The 17,192-nt window shown below is 39.8% G+C and overlaps 1 protein-coding gene across 1 annotated transcript in view; it reads right to left on the minus strand.

Annotated features, from left to right (window-relative positions):
- The window catches only part of ABCC3 (ATP binding cassette subfamily C member 3), an 88,296-nt gene extending 74,637 nt beyond the window's left edge, over window positions 1–13,659 (minus strand). The window contains exon 1 of the mRNA XM_087887137.1: window positions 13,150–13,659. Coding sequence (XP_087743263.1) covers window positions 13,150–13,179 — 30 coding nt within the window. The 5' untranslated portion in view covers window positions 13,180–13,659. The remainder of the gene's footprint in view (window positions 1–13,149) is intronic.
- Window positions 13,660–17,192: the final 3,533 nt, after the last annotated feature.

Genomic DNA, 17,192 nt, shown 5'->3' on the forward strand with positions numbered 1-17,192 from the left:
ATCAGGAACTTTATTCCATACACACGTAGATAAGAAAAACATAGCCAAAACATTCTTTCAGAATCTCTATCGGCAGGAAGATGTTCCCGAAGACCAAATTCGAAAATATCTCAGTAAAGTAAATATTACACAATTCGAAGAAGAACATAGAGAGACCCTGAATCGCCCCATAACAATGACTGAATTGATTGAAGCCCGTAAAAAACAAAAGAACAATAAAACTCCAGGACCAGATGGAATTCCTACTGAATTTTATAAACATTCCCAACAAGAAATAGACGAAATATTGCTACGAGTCTTTAACGCAGCATTATTGACAGCTGAAATCCCAAAATCATGGACAGAAACCATTATTACGTTAATACACAAAGAAGATTTAGACCGGACCCAAGTTAGGAATTACAGACCCATCTCATTACTCAATGTAGACTACAAACTATTCATGTCAATATTAGCACAGAGACTTAAAACAATAATTCATAAATACATACATACAGATCAAAATGGCTTCATACCCAGGAGGCAGATTAAAAATAACTTGAGAACGATCATAGATATACTGGAATACTACGATAAGAAAATAGATAAGGAAATAGCTTTAATATCTCTCGACGCCCAGAAGGCCTTTGATAATTTAAATTGGTCCTTTCTCACATCACAACTGGAATTAATGAATTGCGGAGAGAAATTCCTTAAATTGATAAGAAAGATTTATTCCTGTCAAACAGCCAAAATTGCAATAAATGGTGACATGACACAAACTTTTGACATCCAGAAAGGCGTACGACAAGGTTGCCCCATGTCACCTCTATTATTTATAATTGCACTGGAAGTTTTATTAACGGAAATCAGGAAGGAAGAAGACGTGGAAGGCCTTAAGATTCGGGGAGAGGAGTATAAATTACTTGCCTTTGCAGACGATGTGATCTTCATATTGGAAAACCCAACACGATCGGGAACCAGGTTGATGACAATGATTGAGGAATACGGGGAAGTGGCAGGCCTCAAAATAAATAAGCAAAAGACGAAAGTATTGACGAAGAATATGACCCAAACACAACAGTTGAAATTAGAACAAGAATTAGGACTTCAAATAGTAAAGAAAATAAAATATCTAGGTATTTGGTTGACAGCAAAAGCAACTACAATTAAAGAAGATAATTATACCAAATTGTTAAAACAAATCAAAAAAGACTTAGAAATTTGGAGTAGATTACAACTCTCATTGATGGGCAGAATTGCCTCAATAAAAATGAATATATTACCAAGAGTACTATATTTATATCAAGTGATACCAATACACCCCGGAAGAGATTTCTTTAAGAACCTCAACAAAATAACAATGAACTACATATGGCAGGGAAAGAAGGCTAGAATTAAAATTAAAGCTCTACAGGATTCACGGGACAAAGGAGGCCTTGCAACACCAGATTGGGAACTCTACTATAAAGCATCAGGATTGACCTGGATTAAAGAATGGATGGCACTCGACAACAAAAGAACTTTATATTTAGAAGGATTTGATTTAATAAGAGGATGGCACGCTTTTTTATGGGACGGATTGGATAAAAGACACATGTATTTCCAATCTCATATAATTCGAGCTTCATTATTCAAGATCTGGCGGGATATTAAGAGAACGCACTATACAAAAATACCAAAATGGTGGTCCCCGATGGAAGCACTGATATACCCGAACACTCTCGAAATAGGAAAAATGATGAGGTACCAAGACCTACTGAATCATGAAGGCGAACTCATCTCAAGACAGCAACTCCAAAACTCCGGCATAAATATCGATTGGTGGCCCTATACTCAAATACACTCAAGACACATAGCAGATAAAAAGCAATATGGAATCTCGAATAATTTGAACGAATTGGATAAGATTTTGCAAGGCCCAGAACAAAAAATGATAACCAAATTATATAACTACCTACTTAGATATAAGTTATTGGAAGAAACAGTAAAAGAAAATATGATAAGATGGGCCAGGGACATAGGGCACAACATTCAACTGGCAAACTGGGAGAAACTGTGGAAACAGAACATCAAAATGACAAGAGCCATACCATACAAAGAAAACCTCATAAAAATGTTTTACAGATGGCACCTAACACCAGCCAGACTAGCCAAAATATATCCAAACACCTCCCCGCGCTGTTGGAAGTGCAAAATAAAAAAGGGGACATACTATCATACCTGGTGGAAATGCGCAAAGGCCCAACAATACTGGAAGGACACAAAGGAAATCATTGAAGAAATATTAAACCAACAAGTAGAAAACACTCCAGAATTTTTTCTATTTGGAATGATAACTACACAACACAACAAAGAGACAAAATACCTCATCATACACATCTTGACAGCAGCACGGTTACTGTTTGCACAAAATTGGAAATCAGATCAACTCCCAACCAAAGACAAACTAATCTCAAAGATAACAGAATGTGCCGAAATGGATAGACTGACACTAGAACTCCAAGATAAAGAAGAAAGTGAATTCTATCTTGTGTGGCACCAGTGGTATCAATGGCTGGAAAAGGAAATCAGTACAAATATAGATGAAAGAACATAGGGTAGAAAAAATAAAACCGGAAATAAATAAATAAAAAAGGAGATGCAGGATTATTTCAATTCCAAAATATCTGAACTGACAATGTATTATGTATATATTAATTTATAAAGCAACATATATTCTGATGATGATCAAATCATATATGTAAAGCATAGTGTGGGTAGGTTGGTGGTGGGAATTCGTCTGTCTTTGTAATGTCTTTGTATTTTTTGTATTGTTTTTATATATCTGTTTAAAACTCAATTAAAAAAAAAAAAAAAAAAAAAAAATAAAGACCTGGATGTTCCCATAAAAGTTGTATTTTTTTTAAAAAAAGAACTGGTCCTTTGATAGAAGATAACAGAATGATACACGGCAAGGTTAGCCTGTTCACTTCACTCTCTCCAGTGATCCAGATATTCTTAATAGCAATAGCACTTAGATTTATATACCGCTTCATAGTGCTTTTACAGCCCTCTCTAAGAGGTTTATAGAGTCAGCATATTGCCCCCAACAATCTGGGTCCCCAAATAATGTTCCTAAAATTTCATTCAATTGTCGCACCAGGATAATTTGCCAGCAACCAAAACACAACTTTGATCTTCAATCTATCTGGCAGATAATTGATCAAACCAGATGAACTGCTTTTGTCTTGCCAACAGTTCAACCACTAGATATTGAATATCTGTCAACATTGTATCCAAAAAATGCATGGAATTGTTAGTGATCAAATGGCCATTTTGGCTTTTTAAGTTCAGCACCAAATGCTGTTGTTAAACAAACTGTGTACTAAATCTCAAAAAGATATTGGAAGGGAACAAAATCAGCTCTAACGTTAGCGTCTTAAGGGAGCAGTTCAATTTGTTAGCAAATTGCTACCAGGATGTTGCAAAACAGAAAACCAACATCAATATAACCCCGATTTTATATCACGAAAACCTGAGTATTGCATTTCTTTGTAAATTTTGCAGTTCAGGTTATTTTTCATTGGTTCCCTTTCTTTATTTCATAAACTTTATTTCTCACAGGCATAAAAATAATGACAAGCTTTTTGGCTTTATGTCTATGCTGTTCTCACACAGCCATAAACTCTTTTTAATAAATACAATGTTTTGTTTTATTGTATGTATGTTCCTTTTAGACTGCTTTAGTTGGGGCTGTCTACATTGTTTTAGGTTTATCTATTTTAGGATTTTTGGGAAGGGGATAGTACACTGATCAGAATCTATTGTAGTTGGGCTAACAACAGGCTTCAGCATTCATTTCTCTTACAAAGCTCTAAGTATCCCTGAAATTACATAGCAGGCAACAGTACAAGGCCAAGGGATGGTGCAGAAACTCTTCTGGTATTGTTGGATCTCTCAGTGGTTTTTGAGAATTTTAGTAGAAAGTTCTCAAAACCACAGAATAACAATCAGTTATTCTGCAGAGGATGGCTCGCAGAGGCCCTGTGGCCTCTGGCTGTGTCTGATAGCACCAAAATTGTTTCAGGGCTGAAAAAAATACTGGAAATGGAGATCAGCTACTCAATGACAGAAACAGCAACCCTGGCAATCTACTACAGGCTTGTAGTGGGCATGCCACCAATCAACTGATTAACATTTTGCTACAGAAGTGGCAGTGGTTTTTTTGTGTTTGTAAGTGGCAACAATCCCTTCTCTGAGTGCTTAATGGTGGTGGTAACCTAGATGCCTCGGTGCTGGTGGTGAGCAGGATTAGTTAGATACTGGCCAAGTTAGACGCTTGTCAGAGTCCGGTGGCTTCTATGGAATGCATCACCCAGCACAGTGGTCATTTTGTTTCCTTCACATTGTTGTGCTGTAGGGAGAGTGATGAAGTGAACTTTAAGCTGCCGGTCCCAAAGGTGCTTTTTCAAGAGGCAACTGGACTTTCTCATTTTTCTTTGAAGACATTTCACTTCTCATTCAAGAAGCTTCTTCAACTCTGACTAGATGGTGGGGAATGGAGTCAGAGCTGAAGAAGCTTCTCGGATTTGCGGCCTCCTGCTAGCTTTCCTATTACACATTGTTTCTCTGAAGTTGGCAGTGAAGGTTGCAAATGGCAAATAAACGACCACAGGAAGCTGTGACCATTGTAACTGCAAACCCATTGCCAAGCACTAGAACCATAACCATGTGACTATGGGAACATACAACAGTCACAACTACAAGGAGCAGTTGGAAGTCCCCTCGCTCAGTGGCACTGTAACTTGAAATGGTTGTTGAACAAGTGATTGCTGAATAAGGACTGCCTGTGCATAAGTGGGGATCTTCCTAGATTTTCACAGCTGCTGCTTGAACAGCAAGTAGCTGCTGCAGCTCAAAGCATGAATCCATTTTTTGTGTTTAGTCCATTCCTGAATTGGGAGGCCTTGCTTGCAATCACCCACACCTTGGATATCACTTATCTGGATTATAGTAATGCACTCCACATGGAGCTGCCCTTGAAGACAATTCAGGCGTTACAACTGTCTAGAATGTACTGATAGAAGATACACTCAGGGGTACACCCACTAATTACATCCGTCTAAGACTAATATTTCATAAGCTTCCCAGAGGGCTCCCTGCTGTACCTTAAGGTGCTGGATATCACCTTTAAAGTCCTTCATGTCCTGGTTATTTGCAGAACCGCCTGCAAATTACCACCTGTTTCTCATTATCTCTGATGTCTGATAAATTCTGATAGAGTCACCATGCTCTGGTCCCAGCACTTATGCATTATCATCTTTTATCAACAGAGCAAAATAGTTTTCTATAACTTAAACACTCAAAAGAGTGTTTTCTCTGCTGTTGTATTTGCCTAGTGAATTTGCATTCTTTCCAAGATCTGGTTGGCCCTGATCCTGCCTACCTTTCCTGAGGGCTTTGAACCTCTGATTTTTGCCCCAAGGTAGAGGGTTAGGTGATCTTCTGAGCCTATCCATATTAATTGTCTTTGGTGTTAATCCTGCCTCTTGGCAAGATTATGTCCCATTATATTTAATATAGTTGTTCTTTTTGTAGTCTTATTTGTTGTTTTAGCTATGTTCACTTTCATGCCAAGCGCTCAGCTATGTAAGTAGCCTACATAAATAAACAAACACAGTACTGTATTTTCACAGAGCTGATACAAAACAATAAATAATCACTATTGGCCAAAAGAGTGATGCAGCTCTTGGCTTAAACCAATTAGGCACCATGAGATAGATGCATATCTTCTTTGAGTCATCAGAATCTAAACATACCAGTATAATAAAATTGCCTGCAACCAACTGTTGATTGCACTAGTAATATCCTCCTTTCAGTTTTACAATAGTTGAGTAAGGAAGACAAACTGGACGGATGGGGAATATAGTGTGAGAGAAATGCTTAATCATGAAGCAATGGTTGCAGCTATCACTTGTCCTGATATAACACCACAGCTCTATGAAAGATGGCGTGACAAACTTTGAGTCAGTGGAGATGCATAAGGAAGTATTCCGCACAGATCCACGCTCTAAGTCACAGTTTTAAATGATCCAGAAATAATTAATAGAACCAGTCCCAGGACCACAAACTGCTATAAAGGTTAGTTGAAGCCTGTGGGATCTAAAACACTAACTTTGGAGTATTCGCATGAAAAATCTGGATAATCAAGTTCTTCTGCATCTGCCTTTATTTGGTCAAAGGTCCCTGCCACCTACACATGCTTCTAATGCAGTGTGTTTCTCAACAGTAGCAAGTTCAAGAAGCGTAGACTTCAATTCCCAGAATTCCTCAGCCAGTACGCTGGGAATTGAAACCCACACATTTTAAAATTGCTGAGGTTGAGACACACTGCTCTGATGCATATTATTTTAATACAAATTGCAAAATATACATACAGACGAGTGCAGAATCATTCCCCCACCCCCAAATGTAAAGACTCGTGTCATACCAATGCTGCTATCCTTCGGGAAAACTTGCAGGGTTTATAGAGCCATGTTGATCTTTTATAATTATGTTCAAACACATGTTATGGTACATTTGTTTGAACGTAATTCAAACACATTGCATTAAAGACATGCATCTGAAACATGATGGCTGTAACCTTCACAGCAGTACCAACTAAATTACATATTTCATCAAATTCTGCCAGAAATCTAAAACTTGTTTCCTTTCAAATAAATAAATGCTTAGTCAAAACGAAGCAAAGGACAAAAACTAAAGCCCTACATGAGGGGTGTCAGATTTGCAGCCCGCGGGCCAGATGTGTCAAGTGCTGGCTACCCCCACCCCCTTTTAGCGAAGGGGGAAAAAGTTGCAATACATCACGTGATGCCAACATGTCATGATGAGTTTGATACCCCTGCCCGATATCTATTTATCTATCTCCAATCCATTTTCCTATTTGTCACAGCCATATATCTGCTTATTAATTTTCACTGATAAATCAACATCAAGATGGAGATGATGGAGGGATTGGGAGCCCAAAAATCTGATCAAAAGGAATTGGGCTGTTTCATAAGTTATTGAATAGGTGACTAAAATTTCGAGTGTCGGTCATTTTACATTGGAACAAATTCGTTCATCTAACAGAGTATTTCACTCCTACAAATATTTTAGATTTTATTAATTTAGCACTGCTTCTATTAGATTTTAGTAAGCATCACTTTAAAAGCCCCTTAATGCACCGCATATACCCACTAACTGATAAATGATCAGTTTCCAAGATAACCTAGCAAGGAATCCTAGCTTGATGGAATAGCGTGAACATATTTGGGGTAGGATGTGACTGGATGGATTTGATGAAATCATCAAGAAGACATGAGAAGTTAAAACAAGTAAAGGTACCAGGTGAGTGAAGTTAAAACAAGGGTGGTTTGTAAGCACTGAAATATATGGTTTAGTGAATGGTAAACTAGTTTTGGCTGTTTCCTTTTCTCGTTTCAAGCCTTTAATTTCTTTGATTTACTCCTTCCAGGTGTAGTCCTGAAAGGAAACAGCATAATGGGTAGGTATGTAGTAGCTACATTTAGAAGAGTTCTGGGCAGCAGCATCCAAAGCTGCAAGAGCTTCAGGAGGCCTCGGATTATACACCCTTATGCTAGTATCATGTCTTGTTTATTTTTAGCTCAGCATATTTGAATCTATTCTCTTTGATTTAGACACCATAATTCTTCCTTGGGACAGTTCACAAATCATGCAAAGTGACCACCAAATCAAGTTGAAGTTTAGCCCCGTGGTTTTCAGACTGTGCCATGACCTGTAATAAATTCATAAGGGTGCTGCAGAATATTTTAAATTTTTGTTGTTAAACTGAGTTTGGAATGGTCTTTTGGCCTAGGGCACCAGAAAAGATTACCATAAAAGACTCTAAGGGTGTCATGAACCAAGAATGTTTGGGAATTTCTGGCTTAGTGTGATAGGAGAAAAAGTGAACCTCATCCTCATGTACAGCCCAATAGCAACTTTTAACCTGTATGGTGCTGAGCTCATGACTAATAATCTGCCAACCGTAAACTCTTGGGGCAAGAGAGATTTGTATCAGCCCCTCATCACTTTCTCTTTCTGTGGAGTTAACTGGCACCTCAATCTCAGCTGGAAGAATGGATTTATAAAGATGGCCTATCATAGGCAGCTAAATATGTACTTATGGGCTTTCAAAGACATTTGTATAATTTTCCTAATGATCTGGTGGAAAACTCTATTGAGCACCTATTTTAACTCATGAAAGTTGTTAGGTTTGCTCTTGAGTGGGCTTTTCCTCTTTACCAAATCTTGGAAGTTAAGTTAATATCCTAAAGAGCTGCATGAAATGGAGTGATTTATAGTGCATTGGCAGAAGAAGAAAAAAAGTATATTACTGGATACAGACACTGTCTAAATTTAAGTTTGAAGACTTTGTTGCATTTACCACATATTGCCATCTGGTGGTACTTTTCCCCCTATTGTGAATGATGCGCTGGAAGACTCTATAGCAGAGCGCTGTGATGAGTCAGCAGGACATTTTGCAGATAAAATCACTCATATTTGCTGAGAGGTGGAAACTTACTCTGAATAGGTAACAGGGGTGACATTGAGTGATACTATAATCTAATAAAGAGAAGGACCAGGGGGGACATATCAGTGTTCCAATACTTGAGGGGCTGCTACAGAGAGGAAGGGGACAAGCTATTTTCCAAAACACCCGAAGACCAGACAAGGAATAATGGATGGAAACTGATCAAGGAGAGATTCAACCTGGAAATAAGGAGAAATGTTCTGACAGTGAGAGCAATCAACTAATGGAACAGAAGCTGCCTTCAGAAGCTGTGGGAGCTTCATCACTGGAAGCTTTCAAGAAGAGACTGGACTGCTATCTGTCAGAAATGGTGTAGGCCAGAGTCTCCTGTTTGGGCAAGGGGTTGGACTAGATGATCTACAAGGTGCCTTCCAATTCTGTTAATCTGCTAAAAGCGTCTGAGCCTGTGGATCTTAAGGAAGTGGATAGTATTCCTTGTGAGTCCATCTCTGCCACATATGAGCTTTATTCCGGTATGCCCCTTGTTCAAAAAGGCATCCTTGAATCTCGTTGTATTAGATGACAAGTGCTCAGTCTTCACTGTTCCAGGGGTGAAATGCTCCCAGATCGGACCGGATTGCCCGATTAGGTAGCAATCTTGGCTGGTGGTTTGGCGATCCGGTAGCGGCGGTGGAGCATAACCCCGCCCAAGCGGCTGGGTGTCATTACTTCCTGGTTGTAACCAGGAAGTAATGTGTTTTTAACCTTCTGCGCATCTGCACGCAAGTGGCGCGTACGCTTCCGAACCGGTAAGGAAGGTAAGTAGATTTCACCCCTGCACTGTTCCCTTTTTAGTAGAAGCGTTTTGTGGAGCGTGGTGGCTCACAAGGTTAGGTTGCTGGGCTGATGATCAGCAGGCTCACATTTGAGACCTGGTGTTGCCATGGGACAGGGTGAGCTCCCACCATGTGCTCCAGCTGACCCAGCAGTTCAAATGCAGGCAACTGCAAGTAGATAAATGGGTACCACTTTGGTGGGCAACTTAATGGGGACATGAAAAGAGCCCCCAAATGGGCGTCCCCTGGGCAACAGTGATGTCACTATTCAATCCTTTCAACCCATAAGAGCTGTGGCACTCCTGACATGACTGTGGTAGTAGAGGTGTTGTGGTGGCAGTTAAAAAGGAGAAAACAGATTACTAAGATCCGTTTCAGGCAAGAGTCAGGCGTATATATGGGATGGAAACCAAACTGTCTATGCTCACGGATGATGTGGCAGGATTAAAGTTACTTGCCTCTCAGAGGGAACATTGTTCCATAGGGCAGGTAGCAAGACGGAGATGGCACAACTTCTGGGTTCCTTAGATACTGCTGCCTCTTATTTGGGACTCAATGCATGCACGCTTTGCCAAATTTTGTGGGGTAAGCAGAAACAAACAATTGGAGACAGGTGATCCTAGCCTTGTTTCATGAAAGGGGATACCCAAGACCTTCAATTGCACCTGGAAGCCTATTAGAAGCAAAGCAAGTGTTGGGAGCTAGATAAGAAAATCAAGATCAAATTTAGTCCAAGTAGAATGGAGTAGCTATGGCTTCAGAAGCTCAATAGTTATGAGATGTTTCCAATTTTAGCTCATATGGGGTTGTGCTCCTAGAATAAAAGTGTAGGCCAGGGGTGGGCATTTAATTTCTCCCAAGGGACCATATGAAAAACTGGGACTCTTGCAGAAGGCTGCCGCTGTCACTCACTCTGCCTCCATCCTGCCATTTTGTCACCCCGCCTTTCCTGTCACCATCCCACCACCTGCCCTCAGTCACTGCCACCCTACCCCACTATCCCACCCCCTCCAATGATGCTCCATAACCCCCACTGCCAACCTCCTGCCCTCCACCACCAATGCCACTGATGCTGTGAGCCAGACTTCCCAGGTCTGATGTATGCTCATAATCTGGGAATAGAACTGATCTCATGGCTCCCACTAGTAGAACAGGTAGAGGCTGCGGCCAGGAAGACTTTTGGCCAGTCTCAGCATATGTACCCATTTCAGTTTTTCTTGGAACCCTCTGGTTATTAATGGTTTTGTTGAGTTCAACTGGTAATAGAATGCAGCTGTCTGTTTATTAAAGAGTCAACCCCATTATTGCCACTAAACATGAGTTTCATCTGCTTTATTTATAAAAGCCAGCTGGGTGACTTTGGGCCAGTTACTCCCCTCTTCAGCTCTGAAAAAGCAACGATGGCAAACACTTCCAAAACTACTGGCTAGAAAACTGTATGGACTGTTGTCAAGAATCAGTTCTCTCAAGGATATATTGTTACTGTGCACACACAAACAAACCAGTACAACTTTGGTGGGCAAAATGTACAGGCAGTACCTGATTTACAACCAGTTGCTTAGTGACCATTCAAAGTTATCCCTGGGGGGTACCAACGATCCAATTCTGGAGTTTTCACACACACACATACACATCACGTTCGTGTGACTGCATGTCAGACACCTGGCAGCCAGCTGACATTTAGGGCTATTTGCAGACTCCTATTCTTACATGACTGTGTTTTATGATGGTTTTGCTGAAAACCAACATTTACCTCCAGTTTTTGGAAAAAACTGGCCCATAGTGAACAATAAGTTCACTTTAAGATTGCAGTGTTTGCTTTATGACTGGAAAAAGATCATAAAATCAGGTCAGTCATGTGGGTGACCTTCTTTACAACTGTTATGACTTATATCTTAGGTAGGCTCCATTACAGTCATAAATCAAGGACCACCTGTGTCTATCCATCCAATGTAGGACTGAGTGAAATTCCAATAATAACGATGAGTCATTTGTAATCATTGGTGAATAGATGCCAAGTCTCTTGTTCAAACTTGTATTGGTTTTACACAGCACCGCAATAAAATAGAATTGTAGTAACGAGAGTAAAAATACCTGTTTAGTCAGGTATCCTATAGTTAATCTGCAGCGCTAGGGAGTAACCTCATTTGCCTTTATAAAGACAATCAACAGGTAAAAGAGTCATGTTTCTATTCATCTTAAAATGCAGTTTGATGTTTCTGGAATCTGAACAGGTATGCATGTGCTTTGTTACATCATTTGGAAGAGAAGCATATACATATCTGTGAGAAGTGTTACAAGTTTTGGATAGATACATTTTCTTAATCTTCTAACATCCTTCCCAGTACATGGCATATGCACTACAACACCTGTGGTGAAACGTATTTTTCAAAGAACAAAGACAAGTATTATTTTCCCATCACATTTCATTTCTGTAATACAAGACACACTAACAGTATAATGTCTCATTTTTCATGTACCATATTGTACCGTATGACTATCACTGGGTGTTGTGCCTTGTGATTCTTGATGAGTGAATCTTGTCTTTTTATGTACACTGAGAGCGTATGGACCAAAGACAAATTCCTTGTGTGTCCAATCACACTTGGCCAATAAAGAATTCTATTCTATTTATTCTACCAGTAGCTGAAAGATTATTTTACTGCACTGTTTAGCCTCCAACTAGTGAAGTGCAGGATACATGAGAAGGACTAGGGACACCCAACCTCTCACAGAAGCTTAGCTGGTGATTTTGGGTTGAGCACGCACACCTACTTCACAGGATTATTGTGGAGTTAAAGCAGTCATGGGATTCAAGTAATTTAACAACCGGTTCTCTGCCCTAATGATTTCTTCCAACAACCAGTTCACCAAACTGCTCAGAAAGTTAACAACCGGTTCTCCCGAAATGGTACGAACTGGCTGAATCCCACCACTGGGTTAAAGTAAGAAGGCTGAAATCAATGCATCACAAGAATTCTCCAGATGTACCTTCAACTTTACTTTTAAGCAGCTCTACAACACGACATTGGAGGCACCTCAGCCCTGCCCTCCTTCCTCCAGCGGAGAGGTCTGTATGCCTGGCATGTATCCAGAGGTAGCAATATAGAAGAGTTTCAGACTTCAGTTCCCCATCTACCCTAGACAGCATGGCCAACAACTAGGAATTGTGTGAGATGAGCGCCAGGATGGGGTAACAATTAAGAGGTTAAACTACCACCAGCGAAATAAAAGGTGTGGGTCCCACTTCAACCAGGAAAGAAAGCTCAAGGACGGACTTCGGGTCAGTTATTCCCTCTCAGCCCCAGGGAACTCTCCCGGTTGCTGTTCTGGCGATAAAACGGCGAGAGATCCCAGGCGAAATCCCTTGAACTCTAGGAAGAAAGGTGCCACAGAACTCTAGTCTAACACCCAGCAAAAATACCACGCAACTCCTGGAGCAGACCGGGTTGCCAACCTCCCAGCTACACGCTTCTTTTTCTCCATCCCCAACAATCGAAGTGCAGCTCATCCAAAGCTTGGCTAAAGGAGAGTTTAGCAGACGTTTGAAACCCGGACTCCTTTCCCATTCCTCCCCTTTTAAACACAATTTCAGCGGCGGTTGCTCGGGCTGGGAAACGCGATCCGGCTGTTTAGCAATTCCTCCCCGCACGAAGGAGCCGCGCTTTCCTCGTTGGGGCATTCCGGAAACTCCCTTCCCACACCGGGGGAACCCGCACTTCAGCACGCGCTCGTCTCCAAGGCGCGCATGAAACGTCTAAATATCCGGGATGAGGAAAAAGCGCTTTTGCTTGAAGAGAGCCCCCCCCCCCTTACCCAAAAGCTGGAGCCGCAGAAAGTCTCCATAATCGCGCCGGGTTGAGCCGCTCAGCGACTCCTCTCTCTCCTTTTCCCGAACCGCTTGTCTCCGGATTCGCCCGGAATCCCTGATGCCACCGCTTTCCTTTCGTCACGGGTGGGCGGATGTTCGCTTCACGCGGGAAGATGGGCGGGAATGGCTTTGCCCAGGCGGCGCCCGCGTTTATCGCCACCGGGGAAACCTGAGGTCCTGCTTTGCATAGGCCACGATTTCCTGTGTGGAGGGTCTGCGGGAGCGGTGCCCGGTCGTTGAGAGTTGGCCCCTCCTAGATGCTGCGGGCCTTTCCCCGATATTGGCTCTTCTCGGCCACCTTCTACGAAGACACTCACATCTTCCCGGCCTTTCCCTCTTGGCTTGAAAGGGCGGCAGCCAGCGGCACCCCCTTGCTGGTTTTGTTTTGCCTGGCTGAGCGCCACAAGAGGAAGCGGGAGGAGCGTCTATGCGAGAGAGGCCTCTGCTGCCTCCGCTGCTTTACTTAAGGCTCCTTCGGGTCCCATTACTGTTGGGGAAAAAAATAAATAAATCCACATTTATCCACGCTTGGCTTGTAAATGGAATATATGTTTTTTTTTTTTCTGCTTATAATATTGGTACTAATGCAATTTGCGATGATAGACACAATTTTGCTTTGAATGTAATTTTATATACATTTTTGTTAATGTATATATATAAATACAAAAAAAAAGGAAAAGAGTAGAAAAGAATATAAGAAAAAGATAAAAAAAGACAACGCACGAGTATATAAAGAAATGACTTCCGATATCCCTCTAGGCCAGTGGTTCTCAACCTGTGGGTCGGGACCCCTTTGGGGGTCGAATGACCCTTTCACAGGGGTCGCCTAAGACCATTGGAAAACACATATTTTCAATGGTGTTAGGAATAATTTTATTGCTGGGGGTCACCACAACATGAGGAACTGTATTAAAGGGTCGCAGCATTAGGAAGGTTGAGAACCACTGCTCTAGGCAGTTATATATACAGTTCTAATCGAGCCGCTTTCTCTAATCCTAATCTTTCCATGACTTTCTAATCATCAAAACCACAAGTCACACACACACAAAATATGTCAGGTTTCACTGTATTAAATGGTAAGTGAAAACTACCTCTGTTCACTATGTCCAAGCAGCTGCACACTTGTGTTAACAACTCACCCACCAAGTATAATGTGGGAAATGCCATGAAAAACAGGCTTTTCTTCTTCCAACGGTATGGAAACTCTTCGGAAATTACTCGTTTGCCCCCAAAATGCTGGTCTCTTAAAACTTGTTTGGGTTTCTGAATCACTCTGTAATTCAACTAGTGCCCCCCCCCAAATGTAGTGGCAATATCAGCAGCATTCACCTGGAATGGATCCAGATTAACTATATCTAGCAGGTTTTCTGTATCATGCAACTTCTGTATCATGCAGCTACTTCAAATGATCCACATACACAAGGTTGTCATCTTTCAATTCAAGACATAGTTGCTGCCAAAAAAGAAAAGTGGGCAAATTCCCAACACACTTTGCATACGGCTTCTGCCTTCTAAGAAATCCCATAATGATCTCTTTACATGATAAAAGGTTATACTTTCTTCCCTTCAATTGCTTATCTAACAAACCTCTTGACACTAGTCCAGAGGTAAAAATGACATTCTTAGTGGAGGTGATCTACTTTTTGTTTACTATGGGAGGGGACCCACAACCATCTCCCACAAAGCAACAAGACCACAAAGGCAGTTCCCCTTTGATAACCAACAGACTTTTGCATGGAATAAGAGTTTAAAAGTCTTCCTCATTTGCAAAGCTGTCAAATCGTGATCTTGAAGTGGATTCAATTTTATACAGTTGACTACTTTTATTACAACACTTAGAGACTCATGCAAGCATCCTGCCAATTTTTAAAAAAATCAAATGTTGCTAGTGAACCATGCAGTGAACACAAAACACTAATGGTACACAGGACCTTTCAAAAATAAATCCTCTGTAACCACCTGTCATGGAAATAGCACCACCGGGTAGTACAAGCAATAATGTTTTTGAGAGATTCTCGCTGAAATAACTCTTTACTACTTCAAAAATAGTTTCGCCTTTAGGATCTGTTTAAACTTTTGAGTGAAAAGCATTTCCTCTCTAAACTTAAAAGAGTTAATAGAGTTTATTATTAACAAAACCATTACTAACAAAAGCCATCAACATGGTTGTAATATCTGGTAATTATGTTTCATCCATTTGCAGAGCAAATTATTTAACTGGGAGACTGTTTTTCAAAATTGTCAGCCATTTCATCAATATATTTTCACCTTGCCTCCTTGAAATATCCTATGCCCCCAAATTGAAAACTACAGGATTTCCCAATATTTTCAAGCCCTGGAACCTGTTACTTAAAAAAAATCCAAGGTCCCTCGATCCAGAGACTCTAATGATAGAAAAACAATTGTGTTCAAATAAAGTTTCCCATCAAGTTTGGAAAAAAAAAATGATTGGGTACAGCATTGTGTGGTTAGTACATAGTTCATTGTTTCTTGTGAACCCAGAATATTGGGTTAATTGAATAAACCATGGTTGAATTAATCCTTGATAAAAGAGCACAGTCCTTTGTTGCTGGGTTCACACAGTATGCCTAATCTCGTTCCAGAACTAACTATGTTTTCAGTTTTCACAATACAATGAACCAAGTAGCCAAATAGTGAAGGTTGCATAATATCCCAGTGTAAAATTTAGTTGAGTGCCTTTGACTGTTGTATCTCACTCACATAGTTTTGTGAATAACTGGAGGCATTAAATTTAGGGACAATTGCAGACAGGATTCTATTGATAGATTCACAGGATAATTTTATGTAAATGGAAATAAATTTATTCTTTTGATTTTAAGGATTGACTGCAGGATGTGGATATCTATTTTTGAAAAAGTCTATGTTTTACTGTCAAAACGATAAGTTGATGCAATATGTTCCTACATGTTCTAGATTTAATGATAAACATAAGAACTGAATTAACTTTATATTGTTAAATTATCTATAGTTATTATAGGCATCCTTTTTCTCTTAGCTTTTTTCTTTTGTCACTTTTATTTTATTCATTATAATGTATCTAGAGTTTTTTCCTCCACTGCATAATTGCTATTCTTTCTTTTGTTTGTGATGTGGGTTTTAGAAATTTCACCATTAAAAATAAAATAAAGCAAATTAAATTTAATATAATTGTGAAGCTAAATTTAATTTAAATTTAAATTTAAATTTAATTTAATTTAAAAAGTGGTTCACCTCTAACCAGAGTCCATATTCCATATTCATAATCTCCTGAGTCATAATAGGAATACCTGTTTTAATTTTGCATTTTCTAAATGAAAGCCACTTTTAAACATGCATCAACCTTTCTTCCTGTTTTTCCCGTTTAGTGCAACATGACTTCGCTATGAGGGCTACAGGGGAAGGGAAAAAGAATGAAAATGATTTCCAATACAAGATTCACCAGATTGCAATAATTTTGGTTTCTTAGCCTTTTGATTAAGATCAAGAAGGTATAATATTTTTATATTTAGGGAAAGGCAATTCTAGGCTCAGCTCATGTTAAACTCTGTGACATAATAGATAAAATCAATGTTTTTCCCCAAAGTATAACAGACTTCTAATTAATAGTACATGCATTTTAAAGTTATCAAATCATGTTTTGTATATTTCTGGTTTGAGAGTGGTTTAAAAACCACTGTTAGATAAGTAGCCTGATTGCAGACCAGAATATTTTCTCTATAAGGAAAACATACGAACCCAACTAATAAGAGGCATTAGCTCCAGGGCAGGTTTCTGGAACATGTCTAGACTGTTATCTTCAGAGATACTCCATAAGATTATAGCTTTAGAGATATTTTTTCTCTCTAAAGATATTTAAAGACATTTCTATAGAAAAATTACTCATTTATAGATACAGCAGGAAAATTCCAATGAAATCAGTTCAAGAGTTCAAGAACATAAAAAATATCAAAGGAAAATTGTAAATAGGATTGTATATATGCAGTCACTT

Source organism: Pantherophis guttatus, chromosome 2, assembly GCF_059756535.1.
Source record: "Pantherophis guttatus breed Tessera chromosome 2, ASM5975653v1, whole genome shotgun sequence".
NCBI lineage: Eukaryota > Metazoa > Chordata > Lepidosauria > Squamata > Colubridae > Pantherophis > Pantherophis guttatus.